We start from the raw sequence: 19,987 nt of genomic DNA, 5'->3' as shown, positions 1-19,987 counted from the left end.
ACTCTTCGTGACCCCAGGGACCAGAGCACGCCAGGCACTCCTGTCTTCCACTGCCTCCCGCAGTTTGGTCAAACTCATGCTGGTAGCTTCGAGAACACTGTCCGACCATCTCGTCCTCGGTCGTCCCCTTCTCCTTGTGCCCTCCATCTTTCCCAACATCAGGGTCTTTTCCAGGGAGTCTTCTCTTCTCATGAGGCGGCCAAAGTACTGGAGCCTCAGCTTCACGATCTGTCCTTCCAGTGAGCACTCAGGGCTGATTTCCTTCAGAATGGAGAGGTTTGATCTTCTTGCACTCCATGGGACTCTCAAGCGTCTCCTCCAGCACCATAATTCAAAAGCATCAATTCTTCGGCGATCAGCCTTCTTTATGGTCCAGCTCTCACTTCCATACATCACTACTGGGAAAACCATAGCTTTAACTATACGGACCTTTGTTGGCAAGGTGATGTCTCTACTTTTTAAGATGCTACATCCTACAGCCTTTTAAATGTGAACCGCCCTTGGATCTCCCATTTAATCAATAGAAAGTGCTTCTGGCTTGCACTCTTTGTAAAGATTTGAGGAGTGAAGTTATTACCCCTCTATTATTGTCGCTCGACCATTGCTCCTGTGTCTTTTAGCACTTTCTTTTAGCAGATCAAGATGATCAGCTGGCAGCAAAAACTAAAGGCTTTTAGCGGGGACAATTAGAATAAGATCTATTATTTGATTATTGATGTAAATCTGCAAAATGTATTTTGTATAGTTTTTACCTCTCTCTACAGTACAATTTATTTTATTTTATTACCATTGCTTAGTGGCTGATGCAAATGAAAGATTCTTCTGATTCTGAATATAAAGTAAAATACGAATATTGATTATATATTTGGTGCTTTTATCTTTTGATTTTGTTCTGTGAACCGCCCTGAGACCTCGGGGTATATAAATTCAATAAATAATCATCATCATAATCATCCTGTATAAGACGTGTCCCACGGCCATGACGTCACGAGCCCCTTCTGACGCCGCGTTCCCTCACCCTCTGCCCTTCTTTGGAAGTTTCCCCGCCCCCCTACCCACCCAGCAACCAATCAACAGGCTCGTCAAACACGGCCGGGTCACGCGGTTGGAGAGCTCGTTCCCTAGCAACCGCCGCCGCGCGCAGAAGTGGGGAATTCAAAAGGGGGCCGGCAGGCCGGAAGTATTCCCCGTCTCTATCGGCTGGCCCCGCCCACCCCGCCGATCGGAAGAACGCTATTGGTTAGCTGCGCGGTCAATCCCGCTCCCGCCCGCCCACCCGTGAGGTTGTAGACGTGGTACGGGGATGAGAAAGCGGTGACTGAGGCGGCCGCTCCCGCCGCCGAGGGAAGGACCATGGGGCTTCCGTGGCTCGCCTGGGCCGCCCTGTGCTGCGCCGCGTGGCTCCCGGCGGCGCAGGCCAAGACGGTCCGGGGCGGCTTCTCCAGCGCGGCCGCCGGAGCTGGCCAGGCGGCGGCGCAGTTCCAGTTCCACGGTAAGCGGGGCGCTGCCCGGCCTGGAGGAGGATCCCGCCCAGCGCCTTTGCGCAGCGCGATCCTATGCGCGCCGAGCTCGGGATCGAGCGCAGCAGGGTCTTCGGTTGGGAGGAGACGGAGGGATGCGAGGGACCCCGTGCCAGGGCGTTTTCTGCTGTTTGCGCACGTTTCCACGCGTTATGCGCCTTTGCGCAGCGCGATCCTATGCGCACCGAGCTCGAGATGGAGCGCAGCAGGGCCTTCGGTTGGGAGAAGGAGGGATGCGAGGGATCCCGTGCCCGGGCCTTTTCTGCTGTTTGCGCCCAATTCCACGCGTTATGCGCCCTTTCTGGATTTGACAAGGGTTTGCCCGGACTCCAGGGGGCTGTGAGACTCTCCCCACCCTGAAGTCCACCGCCCTTTAGCCCCCGCTGTAGCTACGGCTCTGACTGGACCTCCGCTGATCTTGCAGTCATATATATCGTCACCTATATAGGTAAGGTAAAGGATCTCTGGATGGTTAAGTCCAGTCAGAGGTGACTATGGGGTGCGGCACTCATCTCGCCAACATGAATAAACCACTTCTGGTGCAACAGCATACAATGACGGAAACTAGAGCGCATGGAAACGCCATTTACCTTCCCCGCCACAGTGGTACCTATTTATCTACTTGCACTGGCATGCTTTCAAACTGCTAGGTTGGCAGGAGCTGGGACAGAGCAACGGGAGCTCACTCCATCACAGGGATTCGAACCTCCAGCCTTCTGATCAGCAAGCCCAAGAGGCTCAGTGGTTTAGACCATTTAGTCCCGCATATATAAGTGACTGTAAAGGTAAAGGGAAGTGGGTGGCGCTGTAGTCTAAACCACTGAGCCTCTTGGGCTTGCCGATCAGAAGGCTGGAGGTTCAGATCCCCGCCATGGGGTGAGCTCCCGTTGCTCTGTCCCAGCTTCTGCCAACCTAGCAGTTCGAAAGCACACTAGTGCAAGTAGATAAATAGGTACCGCAGTGATGGGAAGGTAAATGGCATTTCCGTGTGCTCTGGTTTCCGTCACGGTGTTCCATTGCGCCAGAATCGGTTTAGTCATGCTGGCCACATGACCCAGAAAGCTGTCTGTGGACAAACGCCAGCTCCCTAAAAGCGAGATGAGCGCCACAACCCCATAGTTGCCTTTGACTGGGTTTAACTGTCCATGAGTCCTTTACCTTTTTATATATCTTAGGTAGGCAATTAAATTTTGCATGCCCCACTTTTAACAAACAGCATTCGCTGTCAAAGAGGGAGGATGGCACTGTTGCACCAGGAGGTTTTTTCCTGTTGGAGTGGCTTCTTGTTTTCCCCTTTGGAGGGTCATAGAATCGTAGGGTTGGAAGGGATCACGAGGGCCTCCTAGCCCAACCCCCTGCAATACAGAAATCTATTTGCTCAACGTGGAGCTCAAACTCACAGCCCTGAGATAAAGTGCTTCATGCTCTTCTACTGACTGAGCTATCTATCCCGCAGGCATCTGTCAGTTGACAAGCATTGCCTTGCTAGTCGCATCTCCTTTCTGCTGGTTTGGAGTTATGAGATTGCCCCAGTAATCATAGGCCCAAGGTAAAGGGCGCTATAGGGGCAGAGGGCGGAGATTTAGGCTGGATCCTAAGCCTGAACAAGTTAAAGGCAAAACGAGTGAAACAACTCAAACACTATTGCTTTCTCTCTGCCAGACTTAGGCAGGCTCAGCCAGCTGCAGCCCCACTGCTGAACGGAGTCTGGATCTGGTGTAATTTTACCCTAGTTTAAGTTATACCAGCTTGCTTTATGCCAGTGTCTTATGTATAGGGTTGCTGCCATAGAGATCCAGTGTGTACATGGGTGTAATTGAGTCGCTCAGCCTAGGTCTTAACTGTCTGATTTGAGCCAACTGAAATCACTTTGCTGTATAAATAACATTCTGCAGCAGGGACAATCCAAAACATTTTTTATACCCACGTCAGAATGTCCAAAGTGCCCTTCCCCAAATAAATCTAGGTTCTACAATCCTATTTTAAGATAAATATATAGCAGCCCAATGTAGAGCATTTTCGCAGTTTGGAATTTTTTGTGCCTTGATGTAAGCTGGAAAAATAATTGCAGGCATCTAATACAACTATTTGTTGACCTATATATTGGTAGGAAAATGAACACTTGGCAGCAGTTTGCATTAAGAGGCGATTCTGCCATCTAGATAATATTTCTCCTTTATTTCCGTCCTTATCTGTGTAATAGACTTTGACTTCTTTTTAAATATCAAGGTGATTGTGCTCTTCTGTATGTCAGAATCAACAATGTAGCAACAGCAGTTGGAAAAGAAGCCAAGCTTCACCTCTTTCAAGCTCAGGAATGGCTAAAGCTGCAAGAAAGCCACCAGGATTACAGCTGTAAAGAGAGATTGTCCAAAGCTCAGCTGATAAGTGAGTTCGAATGGGCAGTGGGTGTCATAAATCTACTGAGTCAGTTCATAGCTTATTATATGCATCAGTTGAACAATAGGTTTAGGATGAAGAAAAAACTAAGAGAAGAGTTATGGTGTTTATAAATTTGCTCATGTAAACAAAAGGCATGGAATTGCAAGCCAAGGTACCTAGACTTAACTTCCATGCCATGCAAGCAGTATATATTGTGCCTGATTGCAACTTAGCCTTCATACATGCACTTTCCTGTGGTTTTTCAGCCACAATTTTCATACTGGGGGAATATACATGCAGTAGCAATGCACAGCACATCCACACAGTAATGCAGTAATGCAGCAGCAGGCTGAACTGTGTCATGAGCAAGCATGTGCAATAGCACATCACATAAAAATATGCACGGCAACGCATCATGTGCAAGAAGCAGCTCAGCACATGCAAAATGCACACAGCCGCATGTCAACTGCCCTTTCCCCATCCAGAAAGCAGCCTGCTCGCTCTGTGACCACCATTTTTAATCTGGGAAGTATCAAAACTGTCATGATAATCCATCGGGGAAAAGTTTTGTAATTATTGAAAAAAATGGCTTGCATCCTAAGATAAGTTCCCAGCCCATTATTCCACCAAAACCCCTCTCCAGGAAATCAGGAGTCTTCCTAAACAATTTTGGTTGGAATTTAGAGGGCAATTAGGAGGAGGAAAATTTTCTACCATGAACTTGTAGAATCCAAGCTGATATTAATTCTCCTCTCGGAGATCTCCAAACTCTTACAGGTATAGACTATCCAGGCACATCCAACAGGTGGATCGTGATCTACCAGTAGATCACTGGATGTCTGTGGTAGATCACTGGTAGATCACGGGCTCCCCCCAAAGAAGCTCAACAAGTTTGGCTCCCCTTAAAAAGCTCAACAACTTTTACCTGAACCCCCAAAAAGGAGGTAGATCACTGCCAGTCTTTAACTCTGTGAGTAGATCGCAGTCTCTTGGGAGTTGGCCACCCCTGGACTATGCTCACATTCAAGAGTAGGAAACCTATGGCCCTCCAGATAAAGCTGTCATCCCTGACCTTTGACCATTCTGGCTGGGTGGGGCTGATGGGAGCTGGTTCAATAGCATCTGGAGGGCTACAGGTTTCCCATCCCTGCTTTTATGCCAAGAGCTTTAGGGCAGCAATGGGGAAGGTGTGTTCCTCCAGATGTTTTGGCCTCTATTTCCCATCAGCCACAGCTAGCATGACCAACTCAGCGACGGTGAGAGCTGTAGTCCAAGAACATCTGGAGGACCCCAAGTTCCTCATTGCTGGCATAATGAGTTTTTAAGATACATGGATAAGTCTGCAATCCTGTATACACATACCCGGGTGCAAGTTCCTCTAAACTCAGTGGCAATTACTTCAGAGTAGATACGCATAGAATTGCATTGCACAAAGTGTCTGTTTGTTTTCTAAATATTTGCTTCTCATCTCTCTTAAACATTTTATCTCTTCAAAATACTTGTAGACTGCTCTGCTCTCTTTACAGCTGGTTTAAAACAAATTTCATCACTTAATTGTGGTTTGTCTTTGAATATCTTGAGTGTTAATATTTAGTTCATAAGTAAGCTAGCATAGAATAAGCGTGCAGTGTTGTTTAGTTTCTGGGAAAATTAAGTCATTTGTATCATCCTATCTCCCCATACGCTACCATGGTCCAATTACAGACTCATTGAAAATGAAGTCAGCAGTTCAGAATCTAAAGCTTAATATAACATTTGTGGAGCACAAATATTTAATGTACAAAATATTGAAGTTCCTCTTACAGTTATTCTCAAAGAAGTGCTAATCATGATCATTCTTAATTTTATTGATCAAAATAAAGACGTGCAAATTATATCTCAGGACAGTATAATTATATAACTGAATTGAACAGATACTAAAAGCATTATTGTAGTATCATGTGTATTTATATGAACAAGTCTAGTTATAATTGGATTCCCCCGCCCTTTTCTTTTAGCCCAGCCTGTCCAGATTTCACCATGGACAAGTAGAGAATTGAGAATGTGGTTTGGGGCTGAAGGCATGCCGCCGAATTAACATTTGAACTAGACCAAATATTATGATCACAATCTAAGCACAGCTTAGCACTTTTATATCCCATTGATTGCAGTGAGTTAGTTATGCACATGCTTAACTGCCTCCTACTGAAATTAAAAGATAACTGAAACTGCTTAACATGTGGGTGCATTGAACCATATGGTTTTTAAGGAGTAAGGTAAAAGGTAAAGGTACCCCTGCCCATACGGGCCAGTCTTGACAGACTCTAGGGTTGTGAGCTCATCTCACTCTATAGGCCAGGAGCCAGCGCTGTCCGCAGACACTTCTGGGTCACGTGGCCAGCGTGACGAAGCTGCATCTGGCGAGCCAGCGCAGCACACGGAATGCCGTTTACCTTCCCGCTGGTAAGCGGTCCCTATTTATCTACTTGCACCCGGGGGTGCTTTCGAACTGCTAGGTTGGCAGGCGCTGGGACCGAACGACGGGAGCGCACCCCGCTGCGGGGATTCGAACCGCCGACCATGCGATCGGCAAGTCCTAGGCGCTGAGGTTTTACCCACAGGGGTACAGGCACACTAAAACATGTAACACAAATGCATCATATGGATCTGTTTTTTAAAAAGCACCTTGATGCATGTGCAGCTGGCAAAAACTGCTCGTGCATTCCTTAGCCATAGCTAATCTGAAAAGTTTCTTGTTTTCTAGCATTGTTTTATGTCCTGTAAGCCAAAGCTTTCTGAGTTTATTCAAGTCTGGTTCCTTTTGCAGTGCACCTGAACAGCACAGAACAAAATTTGACTGTGTCCCAGATTCCGTACCCTGACACATGGTATGTGTTTTATGTTGACAAGTTTACCTGTGCAGTGAATTATGAGGACTCTGAATCCGAGGAAGTTCAATTTGAAATGGTGTTACTAAATCCAGATGCGGAAGGGAATCCTTTAGATCACTTTAGTGCAGGGGAATCAGGTAAGATGTTTCTTCTGGACTTTGGAGGAAATTGGTTGGGGAAGTGACAGGCAAAAATAACCCATTAAATTGTATACATATATTAGATGTTGCTATCCAGTTATCTATAGGATGAGGGAAACATACTTGCTTGGAAAAAGTATAGGATTAGTCATATAACGATGACTTTGAAGTGTCTGATAACTTTAATTTGCCCTAATAGATTAGTGTTCACCCACTTTTTTTTTTTACCTTTTTTCCACAATCCAGGACAATTACCCAAAGTATCTATTTAGTTCCATTTTTGTTGCATTCTAATTGTGATGTCTCAGAAGATACAGTAACATATTAATAGAATCAACCACTTCAATTTTATTATTACATAATTAACATTAGTTGCTAATATATATATGGCACTTTAGTTCTGACTGCAAACACAGCTTTAAAAAAAGTTCTTTGGGGTTCATTGAATGGGCTAAGAATTTACAATGTAACAGAGATAAATGACTACTTCTTACACAGCAAAAAAAAAAATCAAGACAAGTATAAAAGGAAAATAAAATATTGAGAAATTCAGGGACCAGGTTTCTTTAATTCATCTTCATGTTACACACCATAGAACATGAACATCATTCATTCAAAACTGAAAATAAGTGCATTGTGGACTGGCTATGCCTTTTAAATGTTGCAGCAATGACATCTAGTGGTAAGATGAATGTTTCACACATCTGTTGCACGGCCTCTCAAATGTTGGCATAGTAAAATCTTGGTGAGTCAATTGTGTCCGCAAGTCTGAAGCAAAAGTGAAAGCTTCTTTGTTCTGTATGAAAAAGTGGTGTTTGGAGCATGTCCAGCATTATATTTGAACAGAAATGTATGTCTGCCAACAGACACCTGAGAACCTCCTCTTCAAACGCTGCAATCGCTATGAATATTTGCAGCAAACATGCTGCAAACATCTCTTTTTGGTATTGTGAGGAAAAATAGAGATATGAGTGCATGGGAAGCACTTTTTATAGTGCAAACCTCCACATGTTTACGCAGAAATAAATCCCATTAATTCAGTGACGCTTTCAAGCTAGGGTTCAGAGAATCACACCCTTGGGAAGCAATAATATTTTGTGTGTGAAGCGTGGCTTTGATGCCCATTCACAATGGATGTGGCATTAGCCTGGGAGTGACTGACATGCATATACTACTATCCTGGCGTTTACTATACTTCTGTGTGTGCTGTGCTTGAAACATTTCAGTCACTCAGTGTTTGTCAACTGCTTTAGCAAAAGACATTACAACAGCAACAAAGAAGTCTTCGTATAAACAGATTTGTTGAGTTGAGAGCACTGTTCACAAATGCCATATCCTCAAGGCAAATGTATAATGTTTGTATTGCAAAGTCAGCTCTATTCCATGACTGCAAAGAGAAGCTACATTTACCCAAAGGCTAGATTCTTGTCACTAAGCACAGTAAGTTTCAGACACTTCTGACAAGGCGCGTGTGTTTGCATATATACTTAGTAATTTCAACAGAGACGGTTGCCGGCTTAGTAAAAATAAAGTAGGCTGCAAATTATTTGTTATTAGACAGAAACAAGAAAATCCAATATCTGTCCCCAAGGTTTGTAAGCAATATTCATTGTACCAGCATCACACTGGAAATATTGGTGTTATAGTTAACAGTTATTTTAAAATCTATTAAGTTATTTTAGTGAAGGAAAAAAATATTCTTTGGTCACATCTTAATTGGTTCTTTGAAATAAATTGGTTGCAATGCCCTTGAAAGGTAGCACACGACAACATAGGTTAAGGCATATCAGCATAAATGTATTGCATTATCTTTTTAGATGCAGCCTATCCTGGGACCTGGGACAGGTAACAAACATAATTAATGACAAGATTCCAGCATTTCCAGTGTTGTTATGCTGGTATTGTGAGTATATATGCGAGCACAGTACTTGCAATCTGCTGGGGCAGTAGTTGTAGTTTCCTGCTTCTATTTATTAATAGAAAATTTTTCCCAGCCTTTTTAAATAAACTGAGCTAGCAATTGTCTCTGTTGAAATTACTCAGTATATAGGCCTATATTAATAATAACCCTGCTTTGGCTGTACCTTAGGGACCACTTCTTTCCCCTGTTCAATAGGCTCATCTTTGCGCACCAGAGATGAGTCGTTTTCTGTAGTACCCTTACTGGGTGACACCCTTTTGAGTTTCCCTTTGAGACTTCTGTTCTTAATTTAAATTTTATCTGGTCAGGTTGCTACTGTGTTTTGTCGTTATTATTTTTAGCTCTGGAATTTTTTTGTTTTTTTAAGGGTTGGACATTAAATATCTAAGTAAAGAAATATTACGTAAGGCACTTTTTCTCTTTGCAGGCCTCCATGAGTTCTTCTTCCTGCTTGTTCTGGCATACTTCGTCGCTGCTTGCATATACGCCCAGACATTGTGGCAGACGATTAAAAAAGCAGGGCCTATGCACACTGTGTTAAAAGTTCTGTCGACTGTTCTGCTCTTGCAAGCCGCTTCCGCTTTTGCTAACTACCTACATTTTTCAAGGTAAATTTAAACCCTCTGCCTTTGGGCATACAAAGCTGCCATACCGAGTTGGTCTTCCATGTCTAGTGCTGTCTGTGTCAGGGATGGGGAACTTATGGCTCTCCAGATGTTGCTTGACAGTGATCATCCCTGATCATTGGTGATTCTGTCTGGAGCAAATGCGGGGTGGAGTCCAACATCTGGAGGGCTACAGGTTCCCCATCCCTGGTTTTGCTTTGGCAGTGACCTTCCTAGGTTTCAAGAAGGAATTTACATTGTCAAATTGGTCTGAATTTCTTTTATTTGGAAAAGTCGCTGCTTCAATGGCAGCTCTTGAGGCAGTTTGCTGTGGGTCTCGATCACGTTGTGCGTCTGTGCTCGATCTTGGAGCTCCAGCCGCTCCCTCCGAAGCTTTGGGAGCTCCTAGAGAGCATCCTTTGACACTGCTGGACCCTTCGGAATTCGAACTTTTCCTTTCGACTTTTTTGAGAAGGTGCTTTGCCAGTGCTCCCTTCCCATTTCCTCACAGCAATCGGGCCACTCAGAGTGAGCAGCCTCCATCATCCTCCAATGCCCGCAGTTGACCCAGAAGTCATTCCTACCCATGTTCCTTTGTTCCCTTCAGATTGAATCTGAAATGTTCTTTCTGCAAATCACCACACAAGGGTGGTAGAGCAAAATACAGGGTGCTGGTCTGCCCCAGCACAGGGGAACAGCAGGTTTTGAACTCACAGGCACACTGATACAATTACCTGAACAACTGTGCAAAGGTAGGCTAAATGTATCTCAGGGCAGCTCCCTGCTTTGCACAATAAATGGTTTTGCTACATATACTACAATACAGTGGTACCTCGGGTTAAGAATTTAATTCGTTCTGGAGGTCCGTTCTTAACCTGAAACAGTTCTTAACCTGAGGTACCACTTTAGCTAATGGGGCTTCCTGCTGCTGATGTGCCGCCGGAGCACGATTTCTGTTTTCATCCTAAAGCTAAGTTCTTAACCCGAGGTACTATTTCTGGGTTAGCGGAGTCTGTAACCTGAAGCGTCTGTAACCCGAGGTACCACGGTATTACACTGCTGTTTCCTAGAACAGCATAAAAGACATACAAACATGTAAATGTATGTTGGAAGCCTGAATCGCCAGAGTCTCCATATGCATTCACAGGTGTGAATGTTTTCCACACTTTACGTAATACATATTTGCTGCAGGAAACACTGGTGTGTGGGTGTGTAGGAAACACATCTCCTAATATTTACACCATCCTCAATAGATGATCATCCACTGTTCTCTGTACCAAAGAGTGAGATAGGAAATAACCATTTAGCAGAGCTCATTTAGGTTTTGTAGTAAGGAATACAATTCAGTGCAGAAAACAGGTGAAGAAACAAGCTGTTGTCACTTTCCACTATAAAGCCTAAATATGCTGTTCTTAAGGTGTTATTCCACCTTAATTTTTTTTCTTGTAATAAACATGCATACTTCAGCTTCCTTTCAACTCAGATGTATTGATTGATTGTCATTCTTATTGGTTCTTCTAGATTTGCTGCATTTTAACTTCTTAACTGAGGCCTACCACTCTGGCATTTTGTTTTAGTATTTCCCCTTTATGTAATAAGAGTTACATAAATTCAATCAAGTGTGTTTTCTCACTCTCTCTATATGTATTGCCCTTTTACCCTCCAATTAAAAAACACTTTAAAAAAAGTAAGTAAATAAAAGCTTTTAAGTTTTTGAAAGTCCTCTTCTGCTGCACTTCCACAAAAAACAACTGCCATCTTTTCAGTGTCCTGCAGGCAACATTTTGGACAGCCCCACTTGTTGCAAAACTTGTGGACCTAAAGAAAAATAGGAAATACAGTGCAGAGAAAGGCCATTATGTGCAGCAGCTAATCCAACTCAAGATGATGTTCCCATTATTGGCATTGCATTTTGGGAGGCAGGAGACCTCCAGATCAACCCAATTTGCATGCCACTGCACACCGCTAGTGTAGCCTCTTCTGTTAAGAAGTCAAATCTGCTTCACAGAAATTCATATGAGAAAAGCAGAATTCTGGAGCTTCTGTGCGGAATGCAAAAGAGTTATATGCTAGTAGGTTTGCCCATTTCCTTTATCATTTACAAGCCGGAGGCAAACCCAGCTGAGTTTCATGTTATGTATTCTTAAAGCTTTTACAAACTTATTTCCATTTTTTTTAATATCCAAAAATAGTATTAGTGGTGGTTGTGTTTTGCAATCAGTTTATGCTTTTATGATGCGTATTTCTTTAGTATTGGCTAATTTATCAAGCTGGTTTTCCTTTTTAGTTACTCTAAAAATGGAGTAGGAGCACCTTTTATAGGAAGCCTTGCCGAGTGTAAGTATATCTTGCTTTCTTTGAGCTGGTCACAAATGAGGACGTTGGTTTTAGGGAAGCACGTTATCTGGATTTTAATATATCTTGTATAACATGAAATGCTGAGTCTGTTGGGAAGTCAGAGTGGTTTAAAATATTAGATAAAAAATTTAAGCCACACCTAGAAAACTGCCTTTGCACAGAGTTGCAATTCCCGGCTGCGTCTGAAGGAGCCCCTGCAGCAAATGGGGCTCTTTACCCTTATTTATTAAAAATAGTTACGCTTTTTAGAACAGTGTTAGAGTCCACTCAAGCATTCTGCTCAAAATTAAGCCCCATGAAATCAGTAAAACTTCATTCATATAAGTCAATATAGGATTGCAGCTTAACTACAAGTTAAATCGCTTCAGCTAAACAAATTTCATTTCCCCCCTTAGGGTGTTCCAGGCAGACAGTTTCTTGTGCAAATATTCCTGTAAAGACGTGGCACAGGTTAGAGCCCACTCTGTGATTTGCCACTGCTCCTTTCCTCACTTCCAGATTCTTTCTCTTGCTTCCTCACAACAGAGGTGTGCATTTTCCCCAGATGTTGTAGACTCAAGTCTCCATACAGTCATGCACGCCTTCGCTGAATTTCTTGCAGCAAAAGCTAAACCTGACAGCTTTACTATTTCAAGATATGCCAACACGACTCCACCCTTACATGTGCTGATTTTAATTTAATTTAATTTTTCTTGTAGCATATTGCGTAAAATCTGTTGGGTACAATTTTTACAATACTGTGCTGTTTCCTGGGGCTCTTGTAATTCCAGGAGGACTGTGCAGTGTTTATTGGAGCAGCCAATGCTTTTGTTGCGGCGAAACTTAACTTAATTGCAAACCAGTGTATCTCCTGCAAGTGCCAAGGAAAAAAACACATTTCTGTCCCTAGTTATTGCAATTGTTGACCTTCAGTGTACAAAAGGTGACTGTGTTGCTGTTGTGTGGCAAATACAGTGGTACCTTGGTTCTCAAACTGAATCCGTTCTGAAATTCCGTTCCAAAACCAAAGCGTTCCAAAACCAAGGCGCACTTTTCCATAGAAAGTAATGCAAAATGGATTAGTCCGTTCCAGACTTTTAAAAGCAACCCCTAAAACAGCAATTATCATGAATTTTACTATCTAACAAGACCATTGATCCATAAAATGAAAGCAATAATCAATGTACTGTACCATTAAATAAGACAGTATTGTAGATGATAAAAAAAAAGTTTTTAAAAAATTTCTTACCTGCACTGATGATAGTCATTGTTTGGATGGGGAGCTTTTATCCTTTACCACAGTCGCACAACCAATCAGTAGCTGAACAGGGTTCCACACAGTCACAAAAACAAATGAACCAAAAAAGCCTCAAAAACAAAAATGCAAAATAAATGGCAGAAACAAAAGAGCCAAACTTAATCTGTTCCGAAAGTCCGTTTGACTTCTGAAATGTTCAAAAACCAAGGCACAGCTTCTGATTGGTGCAGGTTCCCCAGAAACAATAGCCGACAACAGCATCGGATGTTCGGCTTCTGAAAAACGTTCGAAAACCGAAACACTTACCACTTTGGGAACCAAGGCGTTTGAGAACCAAGGTACCACTGTACTGGATGTATCCGGTGACATAGAGGTTTTTTTAAAAAAAGATGCTTTTCCGGACACATACAGAACAGCTCTGGATAGATGACGTGTATAGACTCTCAAGAGGGAGGGGGAAAACATAAGCATGAAATCATGGTCCTCCTTCATTTTGTCCCCTCTCATTTCAGAAATATTTTTATGGCATTTTCCTTCTTCCTTGTGCGTTCCATATATCTGATTCTGGTTTAAGCATTCCAAAAATACGTTTAAAAGCCATGCAAGGCTGTCCCTGCACACTGTTCATGCTGTGGTTGCAGTGACAACCACAGTAAAGCTCTGGACCAGCCTTCCCTAACATCATGGCCAGTTGTTGGGGGTGATGAAGATCTTGGGTCCCGAGGTTGGGGAAGTCTGGTCTAGATTATGAAACTTGCATTCCTCTACTAGAGGACATTGTGTACATCAGAGGCTCTAAATATTGAGGGAAAAGCCAGTGTATACAGGAAGCTTCGTATTGTAACACCAATGGACAAAATTTAAATGAATTTGTACACTGCAAGAGTGCTGGTCAGTATGCATGCTATTTATCTAGGCTAGATCATCCTGCTAGTTATATTGAAGTGTTTACAACAGTGTTAATTGACCTCTTATGTATGTTTTGCAGAAGTACAGCCCTACAACAGGCCATTTTATACAGAGGTTTTTCTTGGTGGCGTAATTCAGACAATTCAGTTATATTAATGTTCTTCCCCTTAGTGTGCGACATAATCTCTCAGGTGCAGATGCTCTATCTGTTGCTCAGTTTGTGCATGGGATGGACAATAGGGAGAATGAAGAAATCTCAGAGTAAACCTCTCCAGTGGGATTCCACTCCAACATCCACAGCCATTGCAATAGCTGTCGTGGTAACACAGGTCTGTTTTCGTGCTGGGTGTTTGATTTACTGTGGAAGTGCTTTGGGGGGTAATTAAGAAACATTAATAAGCATATGATGTGATAACGATCCTGCATGAAGAGAAGAGGTTGTCTATACTGATGTTCCTTTGGGAATGTTGTGAAAGGGTCTCCAACCCGAAAGACTGCAAATGCTGCTGTTGATGGTAGTGATACAGATGATTGAAAAACTCTTCAGAAGAGCTCTTGCAGAGGATTTAATGTAATACCAAGGTCCTGAAAAAGTAGCAGCCCTGAGTACCTGGTTGTACATTTTCTAAATCCTCACTGATGGCTAAGTATTTCCAGGGTCACTCAAAGTCTCTCCTTTAGCTACACTGATATACCGCATCAGCCCAAAGTGTGAAATGGGAAGTCCCTCGTTCAAATCTGCTCTTAATCATGAACTTCCTTTGCTGTCTTAAGCCAGAGGAAGCCAGCCTGCCCCCCTCACCCACCCAAATGTTGCTGGACTAAAATCCTCATCAGCTCCTGACCGCATGGCAAATGGTCAGAGATGGTGGAATTTGTAGCCCAGTGTCTGGAGGGCATCATGTTTGCCGCCGCTGCCACAGGCAAACTGTTTTTCTCTTCATACCAGCATTGGCTTACTAGTTGCCAAAGTACAGTGGATATGAATTAAATTTCTTCCTGGGATCCGTCCGCAACCCGAAATGTCCGTAGGCAGAGGCGCCACTTCTGCACGCGGCGAAACCCAGAAGTATACACGGCCAGGTTTGCTGCGTTTGTAACCCGAAAGTTGCGTATCCAGAGCGGTATGTAACTAGAGGGTACACTGTAATTGATCTCTCGCCATCCCCCAGCAACTCTATCAAATTCAAATAAAGATTTGGTAACTATTTTGTCCAGCTCATCACTAGAAAGGAAAAGGCCAATGTTCTCAAAAGCTGTGAGGAAAATTTCACATATGAATCTTACATGCCTTTTAGGGGGTGGGCGAGAGGAAGGTATGCAATGTTCCAACTGATCCGTTACCCAAAGATTTCATGAGAGCCTATAGACGGGATTCTTTTCTTTCTCATTTTTGGCAAAATATACTTCTTGGACTATTGTCTAGAGCAGTGGTGAACAAACTCTTTTATTTCAAGGGCTTCACACCCTTAGGGTAATCTGTGGGAGACCGCATATTGGCACCAAAGGTGGATGGCACTGCTTCTCTTTTATTTCTCTTTTTTTACCACTCCATTCTCTCTGTTTAACTCCCTGGTTTTCCCTTGTTACCTGTATGAACTCAGGGTGCCATGGGATTAGGCCTTGATTTATCCACCCCTGGTCCAGAGAATGAAGAGACATGTCTCCAAGCATTCATTCATTCATTGGCCCTCTGTGCTTCATATATCGATGGGCATTCAGCAGAAAAAAACAGTTCTCACCTCTCAGCCATATGCCTTTGAGAACCCCATTACAACATGTGGCCCTGAGCTGGTACCTGTATTATATGCATACCAGCCATGATAAGTGTTGTCTGCCATTTAATTTTTCTGTGATCTCTCTCTCTCTCTCTCTCTCTCTCTCTCTCTCTCACTCAGCTGGTACCTGTATTATATGCACACCAGCCATGATAAGTGTTGTCTGCCATTTAATTTTTCTGTGATGTCTCTCTCTCTCTCTCTCTCTCTCTCTCTCTCTCTCTCTCTCTCTCTCTCTCTCTCATACACACACACACACACACACACACACACACACAGGTAACGTATTTTCCATCTTATAGACGCCCCCATGTATAAGATGCCCCCTATGTTGATATTATTCTTTAGGGAAAAAGCCTAGTCTTATACAGGGGAAAATACGGAATATTGAAAGATTATATTACTTTTTAAACAAACAAGCTAAATGGGCACAGGTGAAAGGTTTCCTTCTCCGACATACTTCTAATTATTTCTAAACCAATGCTTGTTTATTTCTTCTCCTAAGGCTAAAAAGCCCATTCACAGAGTTCTCTTGGCAAGTGTCTGTCGCACCTCATAGAAGCCTGCATGGTGTTGTCAACAGATGGAATCTGCCACTGAATTGGGACCCTATAATTGAGGCAAAATTATCCACATCAGTCCCAAACAGAGTGCTTGAACTTTTGTCCACCCCTGACCACCTCACATCCTAAAAAGATTGTATTAAAAAAAAAATTGCTGACTAGAATCTCAGTTTTATTGAAGAGGCCTTCAGCGAATTGTACTCTTTTTGTTCTTCCTCTCTCCCCACTGCCCAGACTAACAATGTGGGGCCATCATATTTTGTTTTTATACTGTACAAAGTTATATGAAGAAAGATCCACCTGACACTATCTTCTAATTGTGTTCCTTGTTCTTTTGCAGGGCATTTTGCTAATTTGGGAACAGTTTGAGGATACAAATCATCACAGCTACCACTCACACCAAAGTTTAGCAGGCGGGCTTCTCATTGGCTTGAGAATTTGCCTAGCTCTGTCGCTTGGCTGCGGACTTTACCAGATCATCCGAACTGAGAGAAGCACACTGAAAAGAGAATTCTATATCACTTTCACAAAGGTATGTGCATCATATAGAAACTCAATGTATTCTTCTAGAGCGCTACTGAATGCAGTGACTAGTTTGGAGGAAAATAAAACAGTGCAATCTCATATGTACTTACAAATGTTTCTTGTGCTTAATGGAGCTTATTTACAAATTATTGTATACAGGATTGTAGTCTGAGGCTGCAATCCTATGCACTTACTTGGAAGTAAACCCCATGGAACACAGTGAGACTTCACTTCTGAGTACATACATACATAGGGTTTGGTTAAGCAAGGTATGATGTTACACATCAAGACTCTCATAATGTTCTATGGCTTGATGCAGAAGAGCACTTGGTAAGTTACAGAACGTATTTTAATGTGTGAAATGAAAATGAAAATATGTAACTAGAGATCCATTAATGGACAGAGTGACTTTTAGTACTGACATGGTGATGATGATGATGATGCTGATAACTTTCCTAAACAGGGCTGCCTTTAAGTGTCTTCTAAAAGTCAGATACAGTGGTACCTCAGGTTAAGTACTCAATTCGTTCCGGAGGTCCGTACTTAACCTGAAACTGTTCTTAACCTGAAGCACCACTTTAGCTAATGGGGCCTCCTGCTGCTGCCGCACCACCAGAGCCTGATTTCTGTTCTCATCCTGAAGCAAAGTTCTTAACCTGAAGCACTATTTCTGGGTTAGCAGAGTCTGTAACCTGAAGCGTTTGTAACCTGAGGTACCACTGTAGTTGTTTATGTCCTTGGCATCTGATGGGAGGGCATTCCACAGGGCGGGCACCACCACCAAGAAGGCCCTCTGCCTGGTTCCCTGTAACCTCACTTCTTGCAGTGAGGGAACCACCAGAAGGCCCTCGGAGAAGAACCTCAGTGTCCGGGCTGAATGATGGAGATGGAGATGGTCCTTAGCTGATAGTGGTCTTCCTTCTTCTTTCAGGGCTGTCTTCTGTGGTTTTTGTGTCACCCAAGTCTTGTATCCATATCTCTAATGTTAAGAGATTACCAGCGAGAGAAGGTAGGTAGATATGCAGCATAATAAAACTTGAGTCAGTTACCGAATGAAGGCTTAATTGTATGCAAGACTTTGGATTGTTAAACTTTGATAAGTAATGGGAATTTATGAATCTATTTCCCCCCCTGTAGCCCCTTCAATCATTCCACATGAAGGAGCAACATGTATAGAGGGAAGTTGGATGCTTGAGGCAGGGAAATCTGTGCATGTAGACTTCCTCATATCCTGGAACTCTAGTTGTGCAAGATCCAGGAAAGCCTGAAAAACGTGAATGGTGGGGCCAGAAGGAACTGCACAGTCCCTTCCTACCCGTGTTGCCCCTTCATGTGCGTAATGTATGCAGGCAGCTTTAGAATTGTGACGTTAAGAGATCCCATGAAAGACTACATAAAATTGTGTTTTAAGAGATCTGGCAATTCCCAAGGTGAACTTCTAAACTTGAATTTCTGGGTAGGTCCAGTAAATTTCAGGTGAATATTCTGTTCTTCCTACAAAGCTCTGTTCTTTGTTCTCTTTTCCTTTCATATTTTAGGTCATTACCGTAGGCGCCATCCTCTGCCAGTTGTTCTCCATGGTCCTCTTGTACCGACTCTTTGTTTCCCATAGTCTGTATTGGGAAGTGTCCTCTCTCTCTTCAGTAACACTGCCACTTACTGTAGCATCTGGACATAAAAGCCGGCATCATTTCTGAGATGCATCTGGGAGATCCGTTGACAAATGTGCAATAAAGACTTGGAAATGTGCAGCTATTTTCAGCAGTGAATCCACCACAGAGGATCTTTGGGAGAAACGAAACAATCAAAATACAGAAGTACACTGCTGCAGGAGCTGAACGAGTGCAGGTATGAGGCAGATTTTCTCAAAAATCGTGACCAAGCATCTTGGATGAAGTCAAAGAAAATTCTTAACCTCGGTGTTTTCACTTAAAAACTGCCTCATCTTATGTTGGAACTAGATCCAAATTGTCATAACTGCAAGCATAAATGGATCACATAGACCACTTTTGGAATTAAAATAATATATTGGTTTAAAGTTGCTTTGAAACAGTGCAAATTGTGCAGAAGTTTAAAAGGACTTGAAAATTGTAATAGGTCCAGGAAACCAGTGTAAAATGTTTACAACAAACTGTAGCACTCATTATTTGTGTTTTTGAAAACGAAAAGAAAAAACACTTCCTTGCCTTGAGATTTGGATGCAGTTCAGATTTCAGTTTGATTACCAATTGCTTTTTACACACCATGTTTGTGACAAATGTTACAAGAGCATAAGGGTGATGGACTAACTTGAGTTTTGTTTTTTAAAAAACAAAAACTTGGCATTGTTAAGGTTATAAAAACAGCAGGCTAGCATCTCCTAAACTGGGGGGGGGGTATGTGATGCAGCACTAGAATTTTAATCCTGATATAATTCATTACTCTTACATTGAGGATTCAATCATAATTAAGCCATATTCACAGATTAAATTAACAGAAGCATTTCAAATAAATGTTAGTTTCAGTCATCAACTACCCATGAATTCCTGCCCAAGGATACTTAATCAGGATTAAATTTTCTATGAATAATTGAAAAACAAAATACTCACTGGATTTGTTATAATCCATGTTGGCAGTGGGTTCTAAGTAGTTGCCATCTCCCACCCATTGTAGTAGAAGCACACTTTGAAATGATTCCTAGCATTCAGACTGCCATTGTAAATATATAGTCTTACTGAAGTGCCTATTTATTGCTCAAGATTGAAATAATTTGAATGAGTTTTGCTATATAAAATAAACATTCCTGTTAAGTAATTTCTGTGCTGTTGTGTGCTATTAAATCATGCTTGTAAACTGGTGTCTCGGAGGAAATGTGAAGCTGGTTTTATAATACGCTTCAGTTTTTTTCTGAGTTCCAGACACAAGGCTGTGTTTGTACCATCATCAGAAGCCAGCCATGAAAGCTGATTGATTCATGCTTATTTACTCTTCCCACTTGCTCCAAGGCAATACTCGCACTGCGTTGAGCCAACTGCCAGAAGAAAGGAGGAGAAGGCCGTACAAAACGAACGCTTCCCACTTATCCTCTTCCCCACTCTCTTTCCCCCTTCACACCAAGATTAGCAGCAGTGGGGAACACAACTATGGCAGACTTATCCTCAAAGAACTTGGTCAGGAGCGTACGGGGAGAGCGTCAGGGG

The 19,987-nt window shown here is 42.8% G+C and overlaps 1 protein-coding gene across 1 annotated transcript; it reads left to right on the top strand.

Moving 5' to 3' along the window:
- Positions 1-1,110: 1,110 nt before the first annotated feature.
- On the top strand, positions 1,111-19,601 carry GPR180 (G protein-coupled receptor 180). Its single transcript, XM_083610836.1, has 9 exons — positions 1,111-1,492; positions 3,750-3,908; positions 6,709-6,909; positions 9,261-9,441; positions 11,726-11,775; positions 14,114-14,271; positions 16,624-16,815; positions 17,740-17,817; positions 18,347-19,601. Exons 1-9 carry the CDS (start codon positions 1,354-1,356, stop codon positions 18,503-18,505), a joined length of 1,317 nt encoding a protein of 438 aa, XP_083466962.1. The 5' UTR covers positions 1,111-1,353; the 3' UTR covers positions 18,506-19,601.
- Positions 19,602-19,987: the final 386 nt, after the last annotated feature.

The sequence above is a fragment of the Podarcis filfolensis genome, assembly GCF_964270895.1.
Source record: "Podarcis filfolensis genome assembly, chromosome: 4".
Taxonomy (NCBI): Eukaryota; Metazoa; Chordata; class Lepidosauria; order Squamata; family Lacertidae; genus Podarcis; species Podarcis filfolensis.
The sequence above is the reverse complement of the archived record's forward strand: the minus strand, read 5'-3'. Positions and strand labels throughout refer to the sequence as shown.